Below are 27,710 nucleotides of genomic sequence, written 5' to 3'. Positions count from 1 at the left end.
CTGCCCATCTTGCATCATTTTGAGCAGATAAATTATTGCCACCATTAATTTAATGTATCTGTTAACTCCTATATATTTCTCTTTTAAAAGCTTGTGGTAAAAGAAAATATTAACCCCTAAAACTTCCAAAGACCCATATTTCTCCATCTTGAAATCTCAAAATCTTTAAACTTGAAAAATATTATACCTTTATAAACCTTACATACAATTTACATTTTGTTTTAGCCATCATATCAAATATCATATCTGAAGATACAGTAAAATATATTTAGTAACTGAGGAGATATGCAGAAGAATGAAAAGGCAATAAGCCCAGAAGATAAATCAGAAGTCTTACAGCAGGGCATGCAGCAGGTGAGAAGATCAGTGCAATTGAAGTTTCACATGCTCTCTATGTCCTTTCAGAAGGTGCAACTCTCCAGCAATAGCAGTCATTTGTTCTAAATATAATTATTTTACTTCCACAGTATTGATTTTAGAGAAGGCGAAATTAAGATTCAGACAATGCAGTAAAATGTGTAAAAGGATGAAAAAGGGTTGTAAACAAAGTTTTCTATCACTGTCAAGTTTTTCAGTTTTAAGTTTATAAATATGTATTGAGATATGCATATCTAAAAATCTAAAACAGTTGACCGCATGACAATGACGAAGACTTTGTTGGTTTATTGAATAGACACAGCCAATCCAGTTTCAAAAAAGTAATGGAACAGTAGTCTAGTCTGATTACAAACTAAAAAGTATAATTCATGAGTTCAATTTAAATTAAATAAGAGAAAATCAGACTATCAACTGAAAATCAGTGAAAAGTTTCGGCACAGATGTCCATCTTAAGCGTGTACAATACAGTAAGCAGAGTGAAAATGGCACCAGGCGTTTTTAAGGGCAGTCATCAGGGACACGTAGTAGACAGAGACAAGCAGCTAGTGGGAGAGCTAAAAGATGCCATGTCCATTACCTTCTTATCTTTGAGGGGCAATAAGGCCCCAGATCTTAGCTCTTTGATCTGTGGCTCTACCAAACCTTTGAGCTCTATATCCTTAACCAAACACTTCTGGAAAACCTGAGAGGGGGAGAATATAAGTAAGGGGTTAGGTCCCTGTTCTGATACCGTAGTAATATATAGTGCATGGTCTGTATGACAAACACCATTCCTATCATCTCATTACTGTGCACACATCAACTTACTGTAGAAAACTGCCATTCAGCTTCAGAAATGACAATTGACACTGAAGTTAAACCCTAGCACTCATATACAGTAAACAAAATCCAAATAAACACACGATAATTACATGCTCATAAAGATCGGCCAAACATCTCTAAAGTGAACTTGTACTTTGAGCATTGTTCGTGTTATTATAATGTCAATACAATGTGGGGTGCCACCATTTTGAGTGGAGATTTAGATCATGTCTGCAACTAGACTAGTTTAAGCCCTTAAAAATGAGGCAATGAAAATCAATCACCTTTGGAACTACTGCTTATTATTTTCTGAGATCTGTATTACTTCAGTGGAAGTATCTTTTAAATGGTGGACAATTCGAACTGTAGCTGTTTTTTTGCCATCAAACAAATAAAGCACACCTATTTTGGTTGACAATGGCCTTAATTCATTTCAAGAGGCTCAAAAGAGGACATGGCATTTTTAGAGTGACTCTGTCTGTAAGAAACAAAGCCCCACCACCACTATGAACCAAGAACAAAAACATCCCACAGGCACAAGCAAAGCCACCCATTACACCAATATTACAGATGAACAAATTCCAATTCCACCATATGTATAAAGTTTATTTATGTGTATAGCCATATTGGTAGCCGTATGGGTACTGGGTAGGGCCTCCCTTTGCTCTCAAAACAACCCTCAATTCTTCATGGCATGGATTCCACAAGATGTCGGAAAGATTCCTTTTGACATCTTTCGAATCTGCAATTCCAGCAAATTTTCCCAGGTGCACTTTCATGCTGCGAATCTCCTGTTTTACAACATACCAAAGGTGTTCTAATGGATTCAGATCTGGTGACTGGAAAAGCCACTGAAGAACACTGAACTCATTGTCATGTTCATGAAACCAGTTTGAGAAGACTTTGAGAGGTGGTCCATTATCATGCTGGAAGTAGCCATTAGAAGATGGGTAAATGTGGCCATGAATGGTCAGCATCAATACTCAAATAGGCTGTGGAATTCAAGCGATGACTGCTTGATATTAATGTGCAGGAAGTGTACCAAGAAAACATTTCCTACACCACCTCCACCAGCCAGGATGGTTGACACAAGGCAGGTTGGGTCCATGGATTCATGCTTTTGGCACCAAATTCTGACTCAGAAGACATCAAGTTTCATCAGACCCGGTGACGTTTTTTCAGTCTTCAACTGTCTAGTTTTGGTGAGCCTGTGCCCATTGCAGCCTGAGCTTTCTGTTCTTGGCTGACATAAGTGGTCTTCTGCTGTTTTAGCCCATCAGCCTCAAAGTTCGATATGTTGTACAGAATGGTTAGTGTTTTCTGTCAGCTTGAACCAGTCTGGCCATTCTCTGTTGACCTCTCTCAACAACAAGCCATTTCCGTCTGTAGAACTGCCACTCTCTGGATGGTTTTCTTTATCGTACCATTCTGAGTAAACTCGGAGACTGTTGTGCATGAAAGTTCCAGGAGATCAGCAGCTATATAAATACTCAAACCTGTCTTGCATCAATGTTCATGCTATGGTCAAAATCACGGAGATCACATTTTTTCCCCCATTCTGATGGTTAATGTGAACATTACCTGAAGCTGCTGGCCCGTATCTGCATGATTTTATGCACTGCACAGCTCCCATATGATTGTCTGATTCTGAACCTTCTATATTTTTCTAATTTTAAAATGGGGGAAAAAAATCCCAGATTTTCAAATGTGGTTTATATGTATATAAAATATATACATCTCTCACCTGCAGTTCTGCCATAATCTTGTCCCCCTCATCCTCCTCTTCCAAAATGGCAGAAGCTGTGACAGGAAGAGGAGTGCACAGCTTGGGCTTCACCTCTGGAGAGCTCCTTGGTTTGTGCTGAGGTGCTGGATTTGTGGCCTCAACTTCACCTTCCTGTAAAGTAAAATACTATTCTTTAACCAACCATCTTATAATATATTTATAATTATAAATGACAGCAAGACATAGCAAAAACCAATCCTAAAACCATAACAAACAATTAGTCCTAGTTAAGCATGACAAGATGGTTGTAAAGTAATCAAACTGTAAACCATAAGGCACAGTTTAATTATTGCCAAATCAAGCCCACAAACCAGGGATAGATGTCTGTTAGTATATTTCAGATAACTGACAGTTATCTTATTAATGAATATACCTGACTATGTATACATGCTCACGTACCAGCTACTGACATACAAGTCAGTTGTATAGACCACAATTCTTGTATGTTTTAAATCACACTGTACAAAACATGCTTTTATTTATTATTTTTTTTACACTCTGTGGCAGAGGAGGCATGGTCGAGCATCAGCTGTGGACGAAGATTAGGTGGGTTGAATTGGCAGGTTATGAGTGATGATTCTCACCTGTGTGTCATCACGGACAATTTACTTAAGTGTGCTTTGTTTGTCCTTTCATACGAAAAAAAATGCTGTGAATCCAAGAGAGAGAAGGGAACAGAGCTGACCGAGGTCACATACACACGCACACACGTATACCTGCACGTGCCGGAGTGTGAGCTGTGTTGATGAACTTGGGCAAGGTGAAACACCCGAAATACTGGGAAGGTGTTTTATTTTGTTTTTTTCTGTTGGAGTGATGAAAGTGTGCTGAAAAGTGCTAGTTGAAGAAATCAGATAAATTTTGGCTGGTCAAAAGGTTTAATCAAACTCTTAAAAATATGATTCGTAAGTTCATTCATGATGAAGCTCAGAATTGGGATAAGCGTCTCAAACCTATATTATTTGCAATATTAAAGGTCATGCAAGCCTCCATGGAGTTCTCCCCATTCAAATGTGTGTGTGCAATATGCGCAAGCCCTGCAGCATCTTGTATGTCATTAGAGAACATTGGAAGGAGGGATCGTCTAACAGCAAAAAATGAAATTCAGTACATTCTAGACCTGAAAGCAAAATGCCACACCTCGAGTCCAATTTGCGTTGGACCCAAGAACAGCAGTCCCGACTGTGTGACAAGAGCTCAGCTATAGGAATTACATACGGGAAGTGCTCGTATTACTTCCCACGTTAAGCTCTAAATTACTTGCAAAGTGACGTCACACAGAGTGACCCTTTGACATCACACAGCGAGTGGGGGAAATCAACTATGAGGTCAGACGAATAGATAGAGGAGATGCACTACTAACATATCACCTCAACCTCCTTAAACCATGGAGAGACGTGGTTCCTGTTAACTGCATATGAAATATAGTACTCTACAAATATTTTTCTGTGCAATATATACCTTTTTTTGGTCACTCATTTAAATATATGGTGTACTGGCCCTTTAAATTCAATAGTGTACTGGCCCTTTAATTCAGTGCAAGCAGAGCAGGGGTGGGGGACTCCCATGTCACGTAAAATTTTAGCAGTGCAGAGATAACAGAGCTTTCAAAGTGCAGTTTTGTCATCATTTCATTTCGTCCCTAAATTGATAAGCCAGCAGCGATTATGGCCTGCCTGAGACCAAAGACCAAGACCAAAAAGCTGCATTCTCAGCCTGGGCAATAGGGGTATGTGGCAGTGGGGGTGTGGTTGAGTGTGAGACCACAACGAGTTTACTTATGTGTCCTTTTTTGTCCTTTCACAGGGAAAAAAGAAAACACCATGAACTGTAGAGAGAGGGACAGATCTGATAGAGGTCACATGCAACACACACACACACACACACACACACACACACACACACACACACACACACACACACACACACCCCAGTGTGTGAGAGTGGAAAGTGTTGGCAAACTTGAGTGAGGTGAAATCCCCAAAATACTGGAAGTGTGTTTTATTTTCGTTTTTCTGTTGAGTGTTGAACGCATGCAAAAGAGCTAGTTGGAAAAATAAAGCAAGCCTATAACTCTGTCAAAGTCTCCCTGTCTCTCGAGTCCTTCCCATCCACCAGGTTCTACACACTTATACAATACAAACACTCAAACCTGCACTCAAATATGTGGCACACGAGTACTTTTTTCCATCTTGGGCTATCAAACTGATGATCTGTTACAGACAATTCTTTCAACCATCTTTCTACATATTTTTTTTTTAAAACTTCTTGCAACAAAAACTGCATTACTGATTTATCTTGTATTTTATTGTAGCAAATTTAGTCCCTGGTCTGGAATTCTGTAAGGCATGAAGCACAACAGCTCAACAGCTTGCTATTATTGCTTGCTGTTGGTGACAGGGTGTGTATAAAATGTTGTGGTGGTGGGGGTGTTGTCGAGGCCCAGCTGTGAATGGGGAGGAGGCGAGCTGAACTGGCAGGTAATGCGTGATGATTCTCACCTGTGTCATATTACCACCAAGCTACTTATTTGTGTCTGTCTGGGCTTTCAGTGCCTCCTATAATCCATGGGCGAGAGAGAGACACAGACAGACAGAGAGTGTGAGACCGCTTGGCAGAGCTTGCGAGACATGTACACACACCAATAAGTGTGAGCTTGAATCTAGAGCGCGAAAGCTGAGTGTGTTTGCTTTCTGTCAAGTTTTTTTTCCAGTGACTGCAGCTCCCTGCAGTTGGCTGCCCCTTCACCTATGCAAAGAAGCTGAAAAACTGTCACCAATCGTTGATGGCAGAGGAGAAGGACACAGAACGCATCATCAATCTGATAGTACTGCAGCAGTTAGTTGCTTGACTCCTGATAGGAACGCCAGTGTGGGCCCAGTGCCACCAGCCCACGTCCCTGGACGAAGCCATGCAGCTGACAGAGGATCACTTAGCAGTAATCACTGGTGTAAGCCTCTCGTTTTCCCTGCTCGCTCACCCTGTTTTCTACTCCTCACCTGGTCCCAGCTCCCTAGAATCCAGGTGTGGGTGCACCAAACCCAACACCCCGAACCTGGTTTCCTCCCCTGCTCCTTTACCCCGTCTCTTCTAACTCCCTCTCTCTACATAGGCAGAACCTTCCGCTCCCACCAGGACCAGGGCAGAGCCCAGGTCAAGAATATCCGCTGGTGCCAGTCAGTATTAAATTTCAGGGGCAAAGTGGAGGTGGCGGTTAGTCCTCACCTTATCCATCCACTAAATCTTGGGAACAATTGGCCAGGGTTTCTGGCATTAGTGCGGGAAATGTTTGTGGATGGGTTCTGCAGTAGTGAGGCACGATGTGGAATGTGCATAGCATTGGCTGGGGATGCAGTGCCAGTGCATGGTCTGCCCTTTTTCAGTCTCTCCTCATAAGTAAGAGCATCAAAAGACTTTTCCAAAATCGGTTCGAGAGAATTAGCAGTGTGTGCCATGTTGCACCAAAAAGCTGCTAATTTGCTAGCTAAGACAGCTAAAGCTGAAGAAGCTAGTGACAAATAGCTAGTTATACAACATTTAGAACATTTAGGACTGTATTCTGAGCTAGCAACTTGAGTCCAACTTAAGTTACATCAATATTTATGCATGGGAAGTCCTCTGTATTCAGAGTCAGGTAAGTGAATTTTCTTTCTTCCCCAAACAGATTATGCAAATCACCTGCATGTAGTTCACACCTCTTTTTCTTATTCCAGATTATTCTTGAGCAGAAGTGGCAGAGTCAGGGTGTTTCAGTCATGTCAAGACCACAGTCTTTAAACACAAGCATTTGGCTTTATGTAATTGGGTTTTCTCTGCTGTCAAATATAATATGATGTAAAAATAGCAAGAAACAATTTAAATCTAAAAACTAATTGGAAGATATACTATGAATGAGAAGAAAGCAAGCATTTATTCATCTGACAGAAGTCTAGAATATTGACAATATATTGCTGCATGAATAACTATAGTTGTAATTTCCACATTAATCAAGGCAAATTTGGTTTAACAGTATTAAAATGAATAATTATTATATGTGTGGTTGCATACCACAAATCGATATGTTGTGACTTCTGAAGGTAACTGTTGCACCAGATCTTATTTAGGGACTTCATAGCAAAGGGGGTGAATACATATGCACGCACCACCTTTCCATTTTAAATTTTTTATAATTCTTTAAAACAGGTTATTTTTTTCATCTCACTTCACCAATTTGGACTATTTTGTGTATGTCCTTTACATGAAATTCAAATAATCCATTTAAATTACAGGTTGTAATGCAACAAAATAGGAAAAATGCCAAGGGGGGTAAATACTTTTGCAAGGCACTGTACGTACATACATATAAAAAAAAACAAAAAAAAAACAAGCAAAACCTGTGCAGATCCAGACTCCTTCCTGTTAACGACCTCTCCTGAGCGGGTAGTGGTGACTCCCATGCTGGTGATGTAGTTCCTGCGTGGGGGAGGTGGAGGGGGAGATTTGTTGGCCTTCTCTGAGCTTTGACTTGTTTTAGTGGCTTTGTCCTGAGACTTTGGTGGTCTTTCCAAGCTTGTTTTGACTGACAGGTTGGATTTTACATGTTTACCTAACACTCCTGCTGCTTTAGCTGACTTTTCAAGGTGGACTTTTGGAGCTTTATCAGGTCCTGTTTTAGTGGACTTCTCAGAGCTGGGCATGTCAGGCTGCTTGACCTCTGCAACACAATCAATAAAATCATAATGTAGTATATTACATAAGTACATGAGGACTATTTACCTTTAAAATCTGACAAAAAAAGAAAAAAAAAAAAATCATATGTGGCAATGTTAGTTCTGAGATAATAAACCTGGATTTTTCTGCTGAAGCAACCTATGGACAAATCACCTTTACAGCTACAATTTTATCCCCCTTACAATGCGAACACTTCACTTGAACAATAAAACACTCTCGGGTAACATTTACTGTGACCACAAATCTGAAGTACTTCAAATCTGAAGTATTATTTGGTCTGAATAAAATGTGTCTGTGAGCACAACAGAGCACTGTTTAGAAGGTATGATTGATGATATAAATCAGCACTTAAAAAAATAACCAAGGTAACCTTAGTGTGAAAAATGCACTTAACTGTAGGGTATATTCTAAATATACCGCCTCTTGCCTGTTCTCCATCCACAGCTGATGCTCGACCAAGGCCCCGCCCTTTTAATCGCTGTGCATAGATTACCTGATTTTTTTTCAGTTTGTCCTGTAAACTTGATCATTTCCTGACATGTTGGCCGACAACAAAATTCTCACGGTAATGATAGACACTCCCATTCCCTGTTCGAAATTTAACAATAACCTAGCATTACAGATATTCACCATGATGTAATAGAGGGTGGGCTAATGTTAACTACATTTAGCAAGTGATTTGGACAAGGCAAGCTGTAGTAATTAGCATTAGGAGGATAGGTTAGGGCCATGTTTCTCCACTGATTGTCTGCACCTGTTAACCAGCATTAACGTCCACGGAACATTAATGCTGGTTAACAGGTACAGACAATCAGTGGCTAACGGAATTTAGTAGCTCAGTAATTTCGAGGCCAAAAGTTCATCACAAGGTTGACATGGCAAAAAGAGACATTGGGGGTTAGGTTGTAATGCTTTCCACTATCTCTGTAATGTTGGTTGTCTTAATTAGGTTTTGAAAATGTTTGGCATTGAGGTGCTAAAGGCGGGAAAATAATAATTCACAAGTTAGCTAGATTTTCCTGGTGAGTCTACAGCGCCTTTTTGCTCATTGGGAGAGTGGAGGTAAGATTTCCAAAATTACACAATTTGGGATTCTGTAACGCAATCTCCCAGTTGAAGCCCAAAGGTATTTGTCCATATTTTGCAGCTAACATCCAACCAATACTCTTTTTGCTCTTTTACAGCTTTTCAAATAGAAAGGAGTGGGACTCGTCTTCCCAGATGGCAAGGAGATTTGTAAGAAGATGCAATTCTTACATCTGTCAAATGTTTATGATTTTAATAAATGTCACCTGAATTTCATGCAATTGTTTGTTTATTTTGTGAGCATTTTAGTAGAATTTCATACAAACAAATTGCATTTTAGTATAAGTTCAGAAAAAAGTATAAACACATTATTTTAGTATTATATTTACCACATCTGTGTGGAAATGTTTAACATGCATGCATGTGTTAAATGTGCTAACACACTGTGTAGAAAACAACACAAAATGTGTTGTCCATAACTAGACACGCAGTTGTGTTAAAAATTAATATGATGTGTTATTGTTTTGAGAGTGCAGTTAAACAAATGAGACAAAAATATTATACTTGGTCATTTATTTGTTGAGGAAAATGATCCAATATTACATATCTGTGAGTGGCAAAAGTATGTGAACCTCTAGGATTAGCAGTTAATTGGAAGGTGAAATTAGAGTCAGGTGTTTTTAATCACTGGGATGACGATCAGGTGTGAGTAAGTGTCCTGTTTTATTTAAAGATCAGGGATCTATCAAAGTCTGATCTTCACAACATATGTTTGTTAAAGTGTATCATGGCATAAACATAGGAGATTTCTGAGAACCTCCGAAAAATCGTTGTTGATGCTCATCAGGCTGGAAAAGGTTACAAAACCATCTCTAAAGAGTTTGGGCTCCACCAATCCACAGTCAGATAGACTGTGTAGAAATGGTGGAAATTCAAGACCACTGTTACCCTCCACAGGCATGAACAACAACAAAGACCACTCAAAGAGCAAGACACGTAATAGTCCCTGAGGTCACAACGGAACCCAGGGTAACTTCTAAGCAAATAAAGGCCACTCTCACATTGGCTAATGTTAATGTTCATGAGTCCAACATCAGGAGAACACTGAACAACAATGGTGTGCATGGCAGGGTTGCAAGGAGAAAGTCACTGCTCTCCAAAAAGAACATTGTTGCCTGTCTGCAGTTTATTAAAGATCAATGTGGACAAGCCAGAAGGCTATTGGAAAAATGTTTTGTGGATGGATGAGACCAAAAAACTTTTTGGTTGAAATTAGAAGCATTATGTTTGGAGAAATTAAACAACTGCATCCCGTATCCCATCTGTGAAACATCGTGGTGGTATCATGGTTTGGGCCCGTTTTGCTGCATCTGTGCATATACAACTTGCCATCATTGATAGAACAATGAATTGTGAATGATACCAGTGAATTCTAGAGGAAAATGTCAGGACACCTGTCCATGAACTGAATCTGAACAGAAAGTGGGTTATGCAGCAAGACAACGACCCTAAGCACACAAGTCTTTCTACCAAAGAATGGTTAAAGAAGAATAAAGTTAATGGTTTGGAATGGCCAAGTCAAAGTCCTGACCTTAATAACAGAAATGTTGTGGAAGAACCTGAAGCAATCAGTTCATGTGAGGAAACCCACCAACATCCCAGAGTTGAAGTTGTTCTATACTGAGGAATAGGTTTAAATTCCTCCAAGCCAATGTGCAGAACCAATGAACAGTTACTAGAAATGTTTAATTACAGTTACTACTGCACAAGGGGGTTACACCAGATACTGAAAGCAAAGGTTCACATACATTTTCCACTCACTGTACATAATATTGGATAATTTTTCTGAATATAAATAACTGACCATGTTAAATACTTTTGTTTCATTTGTTTAATTGGGTTCTCTTTATCTACTTTTACTTTATCTACTTTTATGTTAAGAATATTAATTTCAAACACTTGAAAGTAAACTTTGATCAGAGTTGAAATAAAATTATATTACAGTATTATTTTTTATAAATACATCACAGTCAAATATAATTTTAGTTAAAATGTAGTTTACTTTAATAAAACACTAGTCTATTTTTTTCAAATATAGTGTATTTTTGCAACAACAAAAAAGTAAGGCACAATGCTAACAAAATTTACTTGCAATCGTGCAATAATAATGTATCTGTAATAATTATAAAATAGTTTAATATATTCTAAAATATAAAATATAAAATATAATTTCACTTATGTGCATCATGAATTAAAATACATACAGTCCCTTCCAAAACAGCAAGGCCATTTCTTGTGTTTTAAAAGTATTAAAGTGTATTTTCTATACACGCAAGATGTTTGAGATCAAAAGATGAATATGCGATGATGTATCTGAATTTCAGCTTTCATGTCCTGATATTTACAGCTAGATGGGTTAAACAACTTAGATCATGGCACCTTTGGTGGCAGACCACCCAATTTTTAATTGAGCAAAAGTACTGAACGGAAGTAAATAATACTTAATATTTGGTTGCATATCCTTTGCTTGCAATAACCTCATCAAGCGGGTGACCAATTGACAATTTCAACTGTTACATTCTTCTTTTGTGATGGTTTTCCAGTCTTCTACTGCAGCTTCTTTCAGTCTCCTCTTCATGCTGCTCAAATGGGTTAGGGTCTGGTGATTGACTTGGCCAGTCTACAACCTTACACTTTTTCCCCTGATGAAGCCCTTTGTTGTGTTGGACCTTAGCAGTGTGTTTTGGGTAATTTTCTTGCTACATGATAAAGTTCCTTCCAATTAGATTGAATGCATTTCTTTGTAAATCAGCAGAAAGAATGTTTCTGTAGACCTCTGAATTCATTCTGCCTCTACCATCATAAATTAAATCATAAATAAAGATTAATGAGCCTGTTCCAGGAGCAGCCATGCAAGCCCATGTCAAGACACTACCTCCAGCATACTTTCTCGTTGAGCTTGTAGGTTTGGGATCATGAGCAGATCCTTTCTTTCTTCACACTTTGGCCTTTCCATCACTTTGGTAGAGGTTCATCTTGGTTCCAGAACTTTTGTGGCTCATCTCTGTATTTCTTTGTGAATTCCAATCTGGCTTTCTGATTCTTACTGCTGATAAGTGGTTTGCATCTTGTTGTATGACCTCTATATTTCTGCACTTGAAATCTTCAAACGGTTGATTGTGATACCTTCACCCCTGCCCTGAGGACGTTGTTGATGTTACTGATACATTTTGGACTTTTCTTCGAAGATTCACAACGTTTCGGTCATCAACTGCTGATGTTTTCCTTGGCCAACCTGTTTGATATCCGGTTGTTGGTACACCAGTAGTTTGTTTGTTTTACAGAACATTCCAAATTGTTGTATTGCTATGCCCAATGCTTATTTAATGACTCTGAGCGATTTTCCCCCTTTTCTCAGCTTCAGAAAAAAATTACTTCTTTTTTTCCCATAGGCAACTCTGTTATTTATGTTGGTTTATCTTTTTAACAACAAATAAAGTCTTCACAGGTGACACCCAGGACTCAAACCATGAGTAGACATTCAGAGCTATTAATTGTTTAAACAATCAATCCAACAGGGTATACCTGGGCAACAAGAAGTCAGTCAAATGTTCCAATATTTCTGATCATGTGAAAATGGGTGTGTTCGAACAGAAGTTGCCATGTTCCAAGTTCTTTCATACATATAGATGTAAACAGCAGGAAATGAAAGCTGAAATTCTGATCAGATCAATGGGCTCATATTCATGTTTTGAACTCAAACTCAAATTCCTTTAGTGTATAGAAAATTTCAACACATTCCAACACTCTCAGAGGGGACTGTATTTTGAGTGAAAGAATATTAAGTACAAAATAGTTGTTCCTTTTTAGCACACTAAGCGTATTAGTGTGACTGCAAGAATGCAAGGATGACCTCTGACCTTGTGTTGTGGGTGCTGAAGGCTTGGGTTTCTCCACTCGCTCCTCTGTGGCAGGAGTGGCAGGAGATGCTGCAGCAGGGCTTGGCATAATACCACCATCAACTGCAACTTCAATACTTGGTATTCCTCTCAGCATGTTGGCTTCTGCCTCTTGCAGCATCTTCTCAAACTCCCCCCCGTCATAATGACACATGCTCTGTCGCTTTTCTTCCCACTCTTTCTCAGCCGCCTAGACAGAGAAAGAGAGATAGACAGACAGATAGACAGAGAGAGAAAACTAAATAAAGCACAAAATCAAGACAATAAAGTAAATTAATAAAAAAATGAGACGGATAAGGCTGGGCGATATTGCAAAAAAAAAAAGAAAAAAAAAGTGATTTTGTTTCAACTCTATGAACAACTGTCAATTACAATTTTTTTTGTTTTTACATAATGCATTTGAAAAATTACACAATTTATTTATAAAGTTATTTATTGTGGTATAAAGGGTATTTTTAAAAAAACCATTAGTTGTGCTATTTTATAGCTGTAACTATTTTTGTTCAACTTAGTGAACCCTTCATTCTTGACAAGAGTAAATGGGAACCATGTCTTTTATGGCATCAAATGCCACTGCAACAGAGATGTCAGCTTGGGGTATTCTTCTCATATCTGCATTTCTTCCCTGTTTACAGAGTGATGTTAAATCAACATGACTGCGCACAGCATCAGAAATAACTACGTTAAGTAAAAAATTTTACTTTTAAATGAGTTTTAATGTATATACAAGCATTAGCTTTAGATTAATCAACATACATTAATTTGTTAAATCTAAAACACTGACCAAACAGTGTGCTGTTTGAGAAAGAAAATATACAGCACCGGCGAATTACCACTTAGGATGTAATGTGGCATTATATTTTACATAAACCTGTTCATCTGACTTTTCATACCTGTACCCATTCCATATCTCTGAAGTAATATCTGCTTTCATCACAGGAGAAACACCAACACAGCTCTGTTTATGATACTGTTCATTTGTAATACACCCAACCGAACACTGGAATACCATATCTGGAACAAATCTATTAATGCATATCAATTGTACACTTCTACCACCATTTACATCATAATGCTGCTCTAGAGGACTTATTTCTGTGAAAATTTCAGGTTTGTATCTGGTCCCCCACCAAAGATATTCAACCCAAACTTGAAGGGAATTTTAAAAATTGTACTCCCTCACCCCATAAAAAAAGAGAAGTATCAAATGTTAAATGTTCTGAGTTGGCACTAAGGGAACAGCCCTTTCTGAAGATTTCTAATTATATAGTAACTCTGGATGGTTTCTCCGTTTCATCATGTGCAGCAGTAAAAAACCTTTTTTCACTCCAGACGTTCATTTGAAGTGAATGTAGATAGTATTACTAGGATAGCCTTCTTTCATCTCTGAAATATTGCTGAGATAAGAAATATAATGTCACTACATGATGCCAAGTAAAACTAGCTCATGCTTTTGTTACCTCTAGGTTGGATTATTGTAATGCCTTACTGTCTGGATGTATAAACAAACTCCAGTTAGTCCTGAATACAGCAGCAAGAGTCCTTACTAGAACCAGAAGATACGACCACATCACCCCGATCTTATCCACACTGCATTGGCTCCCAGTAAAATTTCACATTGATTATAAAATACTACTATTTACCTATATACCTACTGAATAGTCTGACACGCAGTAATTGAACATACTTTTGGTCTTTTATGATCCGCCACGCCTACTTCGATCAAAAGGTGCAGGTTGGTACCTCGAATAGTGAAGGCTACAGCAGGGGGAAGAGGGGAACTCTTACAAAACCCCACAGTTATGGAACAACCTTCCAGTTAGTGCTCAGGACTCAGATATTTAAGTCTAGGCTGAAAACGTATCTGTTTAGTCAAGCATTTTGTGAAGTGTTTTTTCTTGGGTAAAGTGGTTGGCCATTTTATGTCCCAGGGCGTCCTCATGTCTGTGTTGCCTTCTGTCTCTCCCTTTTAGTTATGCTGTCATAGCTAATCTTGCCAGAGTCCCTGCTTGCACTCTGCACACAAAGTACATTGTCCTCAACCATTACATGACAATTAGCATAACTAATAATCTCTCTCTCCCTCTCTATCGAGCTATACATGCTACTCCTGAGATACCAGTGATCCTCCCTACCTGCCTGACCCATCCTGATGCCCTACTTTTGGTTGGGGTTCTCATCACCTGAAAACCACTTGCTGTTGCTGAGGATGGCCCCACATGGACAGCTTTGGCAATATTTCCCCACTCTATCTTGCAAAAACAGTCTAGATCAGTCAAACTGTAAAGGCATCTCCTATGCACAGCCTGCTTCAGGTCACTCCAGAGATTTTTTAAAGTTGTATTCAGGTCTGTGCTCTGGCCAGGTCATTCAAAAACATTGATCAGGTTTTCATTAATCTATTCCTTTATTGATTGGACGTATGATTTTTGGGTCACTATCATACTGAAAGGTGACATTCCTTTTCATCTTCAGCTTACTAGCAGATACCTGAATATTTTGCACTAAAATCTACTAGTATTTACAGCTATTCATGATTGTGTATGCATGATTTTGTACTCCTCTCCTGGTCAATTCCTTTCGACAGTGTACAGGCTTTGTCAACTCTTTGCAGACCATGGCATCAGCAGTCAGATGAAACCAAGATGTCAAGAAAATCCTACAGAAACAGCTGATCCTTATTTGGGTTTAATTTGAATTATTTAATTACTTTTGAACAGGAGATTGAATGTGGTTGCTTCATTCTGAACACAGCCACATCCCCAAATTATAAAAGGGTGTCCACGCTTACATTATACAACACTGTTATTGTGACTTTTCCTAACTATTATTATAAGTATTTTTCTTATTATTCCCTAAAATGTTTTTTTCACTTAATTTGTATTCGTTGTTATTTCACAATGAGGGTGGGAAACGTTCTGACCTGATTTACCTTGGTTTTTTCATCACAAAAACTTGCCATTTTAACAAGGGTGTGTAGACTTTTTATATCCACAGTATGTCTAAAATTAGAAAGATTTTAGAAAGTGTACTATTAGAGGATCAACTATAATCTAGAACCCTCCCTATGGCACTTGGAATCTTGACCACAGGAAAACGTCATCATCTACTGATTTTTTTACTTAAACCTTTTAAACTTGTTTGTTCACCACTTGTTTGTTAATGTATAGCTTAGTGCAATGCACTTTTATAGGTACAATAGGTTGGACTGGGTAGAGGGTGCATTACAAAACAGAAAAAAAAATATGAAAAGGTTGTCTTTGAATAAAAACTTTGGCAAATAGAAGACAATAGAAAACTGAGCTCTAAGCACTGGACATTTGCATATATTCAACAGATTTTTGCAATGAGAAAATCTGTGGTGTCTGCTGCTTGATATACATTTCCTTTGGAGCTCACCTCAATGGATGGGGCTCTGTTTTTGCCCTTGCTGTGACTGATGATCTCCTCAATAAATAGGTTTAAAGCTCCACTGCTGGAAGATCCATTACAACGGGCAGTGCTAAGAGCCACTCCACTGCTGCTGCTGCTCAGTGGTGATGTGTGTTCTGGCTGAGCTGAGCTGCATATATCAACATGCCTCATGTTGCTGGTCTGCTTTGTAGGCAACTCAGGAGTGGGTGAGAAAGAGCTCTGGGCACAGTGGGGTATCAGAGGCTGGGAGCTGACAACCTCTGAAATCACAGAGGGTCTTTGAAGCTCGAGTACAGTGACTGTGCTGTGGAGATCAGCAGGAGGTGCTGCCTCTGCCTCATCCACCATTGTGGTAATGACAGAATCTGGAGATTTTAGTAAACCCTTTGTGGCACACCTACAGAACACACACACACACACACACACACACACACACACACTTTTAAAACAGTAAAGGGCTGTATTAACAAAAACTTTTAAGTAGATCCTTACATGCAGATATAAGAGACACTCATTCAATCATGATTCTTCAGAATTGATTAAAAAATTCATTACATCAATTCATCTTCAGTAATTGCTTTATCCTGGTCAGGGACCCAGAGGGCAACACAGAGCAAATCTGGATGGACTGGCATCCTATCCAGGATGTATTCATACCTCATGTATGAATACATTCTGAATAGGATGCCAGCCCATGCAGATTGGAAAATGACTGGTTACTGTCATCATCAAGCTTCAGTGAACCTGTGCCCACTATAGCCTTTGACACAAGTCGAACCCAATGTAGTCTTCTGCTTTTGTAGCCCATCTCCCTCAATGTTACATTTACATTTATTCATTTAGCAGATGTGTTTTTTTTTGTTTTTACATTTATTCATTTAGCAGATGTGGTTTTTTTTTTTTACATTTATTCATTTAGCAGATGGTTATTCATTTAGCAATGCTAGGCATACTGTGCATTCTGAGATGCTTTTCTGCACACCACAGTTGTAAGCAGTGGTTATTTGAGTGACCATAACCTCCCTGCCAGCTTCAATCAGTTTGCCCATTCTTCTCGCAACCTCTCTCATCAACCAGGCATTCCTGTCCACAGCACTTCCACTGATTGAATGTTTTGGTTTTCACACCATTCTGTATAAACACTAAAGTCTGATTTGTATAAAAATCCCTGGAGAGCAGCAGTTTCTAAAAAACTCAAATCAGCCCATCTACCACCAACAACCATGGTCAGTGTCACAGATCAAATTATTTCTCCCATTCTGATGGATCATGTAAGCATTAACTGAAGCTCTTGACCTGTTCAGTCCCCTCCGAAAGTATTGGAATGACAAGACCAATCCTTTTGTTTTTGCTATACACTAAAGATATTTCGGTTTGAGATAAAAAAAAAAAAAAATGAATATTTGATGATAGATCATAATTTCAGCCTTCAGTTCTTGATATTTACATTTAGAGGTGTTAAACAACTTAGAACGTGACACTTTTGTGGCAGACCACCCGATTTTTTTTTTAGGTGAGCAAAAGTAATGGAACAGATATTTTCAAGACAATTACAGTGAATAACACTTAATATTTGGTTGCATATCCCCTGCTTGCAATAATTGCATCAAGCCAGTGACCCACTGACATCTTCAAACATGTTGGCATCACCAAACATTTTTCTTTTGTGTTGCTTTTCCAGGCTTGTACTGCAGCTTCTTTCAGTTGTTGTTTGTTTTGGGGATTTTCTCCCTTCAGTCTACTTTTTAGGAGGTGAAATGCTGCTCAACTGAGTAAGGACTGGTGATTGACTTGGTCAGTCTAAAACCTTCCACTTGTATCTTGTAGTATGGCCTCTATATTTCAGCAGTAATTAAGGGTGTGAAAACTTATGCAACCAGGTTATCATACATTTTTTTATTCTCCATTTTTTTCCTCCTAAAATGATTTTATTGTTTTTCATTTTAATTTATTGGTTTCAATTTCACAATAAAAATAGAAATGTTCTGACATGATTTACCTCGGTTATATTTTTTACATCACAAAAACCTGCCATTTTAACAGGGGTGTGTAGACTTTTTATATCCACTGTATGGGTGTGATGGTCAGGTGTCCAAAAACATTTGATCATTTAATGCATCACATATCAGCTTCACAGCCTCATACCACACACGTGTACCTTCGCAAAGTGCTGAGAGTCTCAGTAAGTGATTTGACTCTCTTCAGCATGCTGTCCAGTTTGTGTGGCTCCTCTTTGAGAAACTTCACAGCCTCCACCTCCACTCTGAGCACAGCCCGCATTCTCCCTTGCAATGCTGGGAACTCTCCTTAATATCCCCAACAGATAGACAGACAGACAGATACACGTGAGAGAGATTGAGAGAGATTGAGAGAGAGAGATCATCATAATTATGTTGCATGTCTATAAGTATTTTCAGCCTAACAGAAAACTAAGCACAGGAGTTGGGAGAGTATAACAAATTCATAGTCGCATAATTGTACAACAGTATTATGGTAATTGGTAGACCACAGTATTTTTTGGGGTCCATGCATCAAAGATCCTGGAACCATATTGTTTTGTTAGGATTTCCTCTTATTATTATGATTCTTTTCTAAATCATAGAAAGAACAAATTTGGAGGAAAGGTACAGTATGCCCCCCACTGCTCACTGAAGGGACCCACACAGGCTTGATGGTGATGCCATAGCACAAGGCTTTACGTTGTGGTCTAGTGAACCGTATGATCTGCAAACACAAGACAATTATGCATTTCATTAAAAAGCCTCAAGAACCTTGTAGCTCTGTCCTCTCAAATTTATGATATTTAACATAATATTCAAAACCTAATTTTGTGAACTAGTCCTAGAATTTTTGGCCCATCTTCACAAATTTGGTGCCAGACTACTCAGCAAAGTGTGAACATCAATATAATTATTCATAATTGCTTACACAGATTTGCATAAAACTTAAAAAATGCTTATACAGGGAAAGATTCAGAGACCATAAGCAAAGTTTGGGGCATGGTCATTCATGGGGTGGAGCTATGTTCTGTTTCTCAGGAACTGTAAATCAGAATAAGCTGAAATTTGGTATGGTGCATATCTGGGCTAATCTGTAAATGGACCCTTGTATCATAGGCTTTTTAAAGATAAACAGCTACAGCATGCTGTTTGTTTTTTGATAAAAAACCATTTCGAACAAATATTTCCAGTCTTCTGAGGTGATCCAAAGTGCTTTTTCCTCCATCACTATAGGGTGAAAATTGTTTGGGTCGGTATGATCTTTGCCTGGATTAGGTATGGGTATGATTATTGCATCCTTTCCAGTGGGATGGAACATTTCCTGACCTCAAAATGGCATTAAAGTACTTTGGGATAAATGCTTTAAGAACTGATAATGAATTTTGTCCAATCCAACAGCAGTATCATTGGAACAATTTAAGGCTTTTAAAATTTCCACCATTGTAAAAGGCTGGGTCAATGGTTCCATGTTACCCAAAAGGAAGTGAAGAAGGATCTGTTCCTGGTGTATCTGTATTATTTGGAACTCAGGGTGGCAGGTCTCCACTGAAGAATTTCTCTCAAAAGTCTTTCTTTCTTGATATGATGTACTTGGGATCCACCTTCCTTCAACTTTGGGACCATGTCTGATATTTTCTTTGTTGATGTTTGTGAAGTTAAACTTGAAACATATCTTTTCCAAATTCATCTCTATGTTTCGTTAATAATTTTGCATACTTGTGTTTTCAGTCTGATTTTCAATCTGATTAGATTTTCTGTTATGGGATGTTGGTTAAAAGTCCTTTCTCTCTTTATCCTCATGGATTAGTCATGCAACATGGCTTTGTTGATGGCTTCGGAACCAATTATTTTGCTATTTCGATTAGCGTACCAGTGAAACTATCAGATCTTGATTTCCTTAAGATTGCATATTGGACTTCTCGTAGCCAAGTGACTGAAAGAAGCAGCTTACTTTAATTGCCATTTTGGTGTCCTTTGTTGAAAATCCACTTCCATGGACTTTACAATCAGAGGGGAGTGATCACTCCCACATAAATCAGGGTTTTCCCTACCATTGAAAGGCTTAAGCACAGCACCCAAGTGTTTCTGTGGAGCAAATTAAGCCGAATGTACGTTAAAAAAGCATTTAGACGACATAGAATGAACGTAAAAACTATGGTGAGAGTTCTGTGTCTGACCAAAAAAAAAAAACCTAAAAAAAACTGGGAAGGTGGCTTGATCTCAAACGGAAAAGTGAACTGGCAACAGAAATAATCTGACAATCAATAGTATTTGGACAAACGTTTGTGTGATTGGTATGTGACAGATGCTCATTGCCAAGCTAATCAAACAGCTGATTCATCCAGTCAACTTGAGATGGTAGTTACAACAACTGACTCAAATAAGAAGCTGCAAGCCATCAATAAGATAAGCCTCAACAAAAAATAAGTTATAAGTATAAACTTTTTTTTTTTAAGAGTAATTCTTGTGGATGCTAACTTGCATAGATATTCATGTACTGATTTATGTTATCCAGACAAGCTAGTTAGTTGACACTACATAAAGATACCTTGACTGAACTTGCGTTAGTATCGAACGTGGCTAGGTGGTAACTGAGCAGCCAGTTTGTCCAAGTCATGCTGTGCCACAGCGGCATCAGGGGATATGTAAATTAGAGCACAGGGCAATAGCTTTATGGAGGGTTAAACACACAGTGACAGCTTGTAGATTTGTATCTATTGGATGTGTGTGGGGGGTATATAGAGCAGTGTCTTTTATGTGGGGTATATAGCGCAGTTTCTTTCATCTGTACAATAATATGGTAGATATAGTGGTTAGGACAGTGGACTCCTGTTTGTAACACCATGAGTTCAAATCCCAGCACTACCAACCTGACAGGGCCCTTGAGCAAGACCCTTAACCTTCAACTGCTCAGTTGTATGAGAAATGTAAGTTGCTCTGAATAAGGGCGTCTGCCAAATGCCATAATTGTAAATGGCATTTATTCTGTGAGTAGGGTTGCAATGGATTGCAGATTAGGTTTTTTAAATCCTTGTCATTTCTTTTCATACTGTACCACCCTCCTCAACAGGGTTTTATAGACCAATGGTACTCTAGGAACCCTGACCTAGTGAACTAGCATAAGAATGTGCTTTTGATAGAGACAGCAAAACATTCAGACACACTTGATAAGGGCATCTGTAAAATGCCATAAATACAAATGTAATAATTCATGTGTGATAAAAGACAATGTGCTTGTGCATACTGGCACAAATTTACAACCTGTTCTATGCATGCTTACTATATGCATTTGTTGATAAATGAGACTCCTGGACACCATGTACTGACGTATATCAGATGCTGACATACAGTCCCCTCCAAAACTATTGGAATGGCAAGGCCAATTCATTTGTTTGTGCTGTAGACTGAAGACATTTTGGTTTGAGATCAAAACATGAATGAGTTTAGAATTTCAACTTTTATTTTCTGGAATTTATATGCAGACATGTTAAACGACATAGAACACAGCACATTTTGTATGAAACCACTCAATTTGTAGGCAAGTAAAAATATTGGAACATGTGACTGACAGTTGTTTCTTATGACCCAGGTGTGTCGGTTAGATTGATTGTTTAAACAATAAATAGCTCTGAAGATCTACTCTTGCTTTTAGCCTTCAGTTTCACCTGTGAAGACTTCATTTGTTGTTAAAAAGGATAAGCCAACAAGTCTATGAGAGAAAAGCAAGTCATTTTGAAGCTGAGAAAAGAGGGGAAATCAGAAGCATTGCACAAACATTGGGCCTAGCCATTACAGCAAGACCCTGAATAAACACTAGTATAATAAATAAACTTTAAGTGTGACTGTGTGTGGTGATACACCCACAGGGTTTTTTTCTTCAGTGGTTTGATATGTGCTACACAGTGGTGCATCCAGTTGCACTGGGCAATATATTTCATGATGAACAGTGTGTTGATTTTAACATTAACAGACAAGTTCTCGAAATAGCATTTTCAGAAAATTGCTTTATAATCTGCTGTATTTTGCCAAGAGGTGAGATGTATGCATACATGGCAGGGAGATGTATTCTGTCTAAAATGGCAACTGACAGTTATTTCATAGTCTTACCACCCTCTGGGTGACCAGTTTAAAATGTTTGTTTTTCCACATTAACACATTTTGGTTGTTCTGGCAACATAGAGAATTCAAAGTCTACTTATAAAATATTTGTTATACAATATTTGCAAGTTCTATGTTCTGGGAGACACTTCAACCAGTCTCCTGCACAAATGCATCGAGACAAATTCACATTTGATATCGACATCTGTCTAGGGTGATCTGATTCCAAGTGGCAGCCAAGAAGCATTAATGTTCACATTGGGTATTATAGGTGTCTTCAGGAATCACTTGTTTCAGGAATCAGTAATCACATTTCATCAGTAGCATGATTTTGCCAAATCTGTCAAAGGCAACCCAATGACACTTTAAAACCAGGCCAAAAATACTAGCCAATAGTAAACTAAAAATCAAAGTGTCCTTGTTTATCTCCACACAACATTTTCTTCTCTACACCAGGGTTGGGTCACCACAATATAGCATGTTTACTTAAGTAAGGCACGGCTCACTTGTAGCATTAGGTGTAATCTGAGGAGTCAAAGCATGCAGCATTGTCTGGTGGAAAAGCACTACAAGCTACAAGACTTGTGCTCATGCAGTCAGTGTCTAAATCTCGTGGAAGGCTCAAGATGTTTTCCCTGCCTCAGATTTGACCATCAGAAAGACACCTGAACATCCGCTGCACAACCTACACAGCTATGTCTAAATCAGCTAGACAGGCTTGACTAGGAAAAGTGTATCCTGGCTCCCAGTTTAATCTGGCCCAAGCACCTCAGACTAAGCAGTTTGGAGCAGTGAAGACCATCAAGCATAATCAATCAGCTGAGGATGAGTATCTCTCCCTGCCATGAACAAAATCTTCTCATCTGAGCCCATTCACAACTGACCTCTCTGAAAGCAACTCATCTGTTGCAAATACCATACTTTTATTTATATTTATTGCAAATACAGTATTGTTAGCATGTAAGAACACAAGCACAAGGTCATATCCATGTGTTTCACACGGCCCCTGAAGGTTATATTCTTAAGTTCACAGAACCACACTTACATGAACAACATTTTATTTTTGATTTTTACCATTAGCGGTCACCCACTACATCTGACTTTTAAAAAGTACACATTGCTTTAGAAAACCCCAAAACATATTTCACAGGACACACAACTGGGATTTCTTTACAACAGTAGTGAATCATACTTGTATATCCTCATTTCCTGGAAATACAGTCTTTTACCTTTAAGTGCTGCCAGACTTTCCCCAACCTTCCTCAGGCCCTCCGCTCCTTCTTCAACTTCCTTCAGTATGACTGAACTCACAGCTGTGGCTGAGCTCGAGTCCCTTCTCACGGAGTCTACATACTGCTCCAGGTCCCTGCACACATGTTTAATGCTTGTATTTAGATCAGCATAGATGTCAGAGAATCATTATTACAATTTATTAGATGGAAGTCTCAGTAATAACTTATTTTGATCTAAATTTTTTTTTACAAAATCATATTTCCTCCAAAAACTTGGGCAGGTATACTTAAAGACAGAAAAAAAATCTTACTTAAACGCTAGGAGTAAAATTTTGTTATAAACGTTGTCACAGGCACAGGAGTAGGGGTAAATCCTAGAGTAAATCTTGCTGTAAATTGATCAACCATGCCCCAGTTATGTAGTGTGTGCCAACAGAAGTGCACAATAAGTAAGACATAAGCAAAGCAAACTCACACCAGTGCTGAATTCAGTTTACAAAAAAAATAGCTTTATAAAAAAGTTTTTTTTTAAAAAAACAACAACTGAAACCCAACCAAAATTTAATAAACTATAGTCTAAATAATGTGATTTAATGCCACTTCTACTTTGGACATCCAGTTACAACTCCAGATTACATACATCTAACTGTATAAAGTGTAGATTTGTCTGTGTCAAGCGGTACGTGTACTCCAGCTGTTTGAAGGGATGCTGTGACTCAACCTCTAGACCTGCCCGATTCATCCCGACACTACTGCACTGGTGACTCTCTTTCTGAAGCTGTAGTTGGGCCCACATTGCTATCCTATAGATTGCATTTTCCAATAACCACTTATTACCAGGCATCACCCTTTCATCAGTGAACTGAATTGAATAGATTTGGGTTCATTACTAGTCATGATAAGAAAACAGTTTGGCGCGAGCTGACAAACGATTAATGCATTATTTCCTGACACTTTGATGGCCGCAGAGGACTACGAGAAAATGTGCCATCAAATTATGTGCCATCAACTTCAGTTAAAAAAACGATTTAAAAAATAAGAATAATAAACCCCCACACACAGGAAGGTGAAATGCTCTACTATTTCCACATATAACTGACTGCATGAAAATCCATACATAAAGTATCAATACTGGTTATGGGTGGAGGCTGACTGATTGCCTGGAATTGTTCATGCTGTAATCAGTCTCTCCAGCAGCACCATTACATGTAAAGAGTTGGCCTGTGATCCCACACTTCTGAAACTATTACAGTTAAAGAGAATAACAACATATAATAAATGTTATGCATTTAGTGTGCGAGTAAACACTGGGTAATCAGCTAAAACAAAGACTTTATTTAACTAATATGTGCATTTATTCATATTCACAATCCACACATTACACTGTCCCGTTTTACTTTTGAGATCAAATGAACCAAACAGTCAGACATTGTGCTGTTTCTTATATTGTAGCTGAAAATATTTGTTAATGATTAATTCTATGATATTAAAAATGAGTTCTGCATCAACCACAATACATCCTTCCTGTCTTAGTGCTACCACATAACAATACAACAAAATTTTACTCTGAGGGCCATTAATTACTGTTGCATTAATTTCTCTTACATTAGAAAACAACTTTGCTGCAGTAGTATTTAGCATTCATTTAAAGAAATTTTGGATCATTTTGTTATACACATAATCTTGATAAACATCCCCATTTTTAAAACCTACTGAATTAACTGGTAGAAGAGGGCTTGGAATTCCAGAGGGGACTTAAAAAAGGAACTTAGTAAATCGAATTTAAATGTGAAATCTATATGTATTGGCACCTTATATGTATTATACATTTTATGTGGTAGTGCATATGTATTAAGTCACACTGCATATTCATTAAAGCAAACACAGGAAATAAGATAACGTGCTATTTTAGTTTGCAAATGTTAGACATGATGTTGGCTTGCAAATGTTACACGTGCAGACCTTCAGGGTCGAATTACAAATGACTTTTTTTCCCACTCTAAAGGCCATGCAAAATTTCACTACACTCACTGTGTGATTTCATTTTATTAAAATGTAAGGGAGGGCCCTCACATACAGCTTAAGCAATATTTGGAAGCATGTGGTAGCCTCTAAACACCACTTAAACACTTGCAGAACATCTGCACACTGCCTAGTGCACATGTGGCAGTGTATTTAAAGCCCAAAAGGCTCAGCCTACCTGTATATGTTTGCTCATGTAGCAAGCAGAGTTTTCATGCTAAATTCCTCACTAGCCTGTGCATTGTGGAACATGCTTCGCAAAGCCCTTAATCCCAAGCCAGTGTTTCTGAACTAAATTCCAAGTGATTTCAAGTGATTCTGATCTCTGGTGTCTTAAAGACTTCCTTATTTGGTTAGGAGAGGAGATTTATAACAATTTCCATGGATCGACTTCAGATCCCACTCTCTTAAGCCTAGTTCACACTGCACCGACAGAACCCGACCAATGGTCAGCATTTGTTTCCACTGAACATACCAATGTGTGTTCATGTCGGTCATGGAATGTCTGAGCAGTGTGGTATGAAGGATTATTAAGTAAGTATTCCGATGTCCATTTCGTCCCATTCATTCACATCACCACAATCCAAACTGTGAATTCTGTTATATGTAAATGACAAAACATAAAATCACCATTTCCTTTATACTATATAACATTGTGGTTAGTGTTTTTGCTGACATTTTCTTCCACAGTGGGCAGAGTACAACTGAACAGAGCTCTGTGTCTCACCCTAACTGTTTAAGAACTGTTTCTTCCATGCTGAGATATTTGTGTCGCTCTTCCTCCACCAGAGCTCGTTGTCTCTGTGCTGGATCCTCCTGTCGTCTCAGCACTTCAGCCAGCCTTGCACTAATCTCCTGCTCCGCATGTTTAATCTGAGCACTCACACACTCCTGATTCTGCAACTGCAAAAGGCACATCCACACAGATACAGGCACGATAACACAAATATAAAACAGAACAGTTGTAGTGCATGTTACATAAAATGGCTGGCCCTATTATTTAATGGCACTTATTTACTGTACCTGGAGTTGTCTCATCTGCTGCAATTGTAGGCGTAACCCAGAGATGTTCTTTCTGAAATTTAGGAGGTTCACCTGTAGAGGGATGTTGCTAATTGGAGGAGCTGTGATGGAGTTACTTTCAGGTGTAACTTTGCCAATTTTGCTTCCAAGCAACGGAGATGAACCTCCTGATCAAATACAAATAATAAATAAATAAATCAGTGACCTAACTCTCACAATAAACATATAAACTATATGGCCAAAGGTCCATGGACACTTGACCATAAGACTCATATGTCCTTGTTGAACATCCAAAATTGATCTCCCTTTTGCTGCTATAACAGCCTCCCTTCTTGGAATGTTTGGAATGTGGCTGTGAGGATCTGTGCTTATTCGACCACAAGAGCATTAGTGAGGTGAGGCATTGATGTTGAGCAAGAAGGCCTGGTGCACAGTCAGCATTCCAATTCATCCCAAGTGTTCAGTGGAATTGAAGTCAGAGCTCTGTGCAGGCCACTCAAAAACTCAGATTGTGTAAGGCCCATATATGGGTGTGATGGTCAGTGGTCCACATACTTTTGATGTACGTATAAACACACACACACACACACACACACACACACACACACACACACACACACACACTCATGTATATATGTGTACACACACACATTTTACACAGTCTCCTCTGATAGTATTGGTACATGGCCAAAATGATGATCACAATTATTTTGATCAATATTGAGATCACGATTATTTATCATGATTATTCATTGATTTTAGGGACAACGTATTTTTATTGCACTTTCACATTTAAATAAACAGACCGCTGCTTTCACCTCCATGTTGTGCTACATTCCTGCTAATGTACAAATCTTTGCATCAAATTAGACTGGTCTTTAAAGTGCAACATCTCATAGAAGCAAAATATCAATAAAATTGTACCCAAAATATAGGATAAGTAAAAATAAAAATGGCATCAACCAAATGAAAATACGCATCAAATATAACAATATGCAACCAAAAGAAAACAATCAAGGCGTATGCAGAAAAGGCAAGAACAGTGTTTACAGGAGGAGAGACGCAGACAAGTCACCCAGTAGATTGGTGCAGGGACGACGTCGTTTTGTACCAGAACCGGAAGTTATCATCACACCAGTTCCCTCGACAAAAACCCAATTGGACTTTCACATAGACTTTTGGATTATCGCAAAAAGTAATCTGTGATCAACAAAAGTTTATAACACGAACACGTTTTGTCCATCAAGATAATTTTCACAAA

General features: G+C 38.5%; 1 protein-coding gene across 11 annotated transcripts in view; it reads right to left on the bottom strand.

Annotated features, from left to right (window-relative positions):
- The window catches only part of si:ch211-285f17.1 (sickle tail protein homolog), a 104,163-nt gene that overhangs the window by 6,081 nt on the left and 70,372 nt on the right, over window positions 1-27,710 (bottom strand). For 8 of the 11 annotated variants that reach the window (XM_017467159.3, XM_047154080.2, XM_047154085.2 and 5 more), the window contains 9 exons: window positions 26,450-26,616; window positions 26,154-26,329; window positions 23,402-23,538; window positions 18,233-18,380; window positions 16,060-16,471; window positions 12,622-12,850; window positions 7,339-7,658; window positions 2,924-3,076; window positions 956-1,060 (listed from right to left, as the gene is read on the bottom strand). In XM_017467159.3, the coding sequence (XP_017322648.1) occupies window positions 956-1,060; window positions 2,924-3,076; window positions 7,339-7,658; window positions 12,622-12,850; window positions 16,060-16,471; window positions 18,233-18,380; window positions 23,402-23,538; window positions 26,154-26,329; window positions 26,450-26,616 (1,847 nt within the window). The remainder of the gene's footprint in view (window positions 1-955; window positions 1,061-2,923; window positions 3,077-7,338; window positions 7,659-12,621; window positions 12,851-16,059; window positions 16,472-18,232; window positions 18,381-23,401; window positions 23,539-26,153; window positions 26,330-26,449; window positions 26,617-27,710) is intronic. The other 3 variants (XM_047154092.2, XM_047154084.2, XM_047154109.2) reach the window with 1 other exon arrangement.

This window comes from Ictalurus punctatus, chromosome 1 (assembly GCF_001660625.3).
Source record: "Ictalurus punctatus breed USDA103 chromosome 1, Coco_2.0, whole genome shotgun sequence".
NCBI lineage: Eukaryota > Metazoa > Chordata > Actinopteri > Siluriformes > Ictaluridae > Ictalurus > Ictalurus punctatus.
Note: the sequence above shows the minus strand (reverse complement) of the source record. Positions and strands in the feature narration are given on the sequence as shown.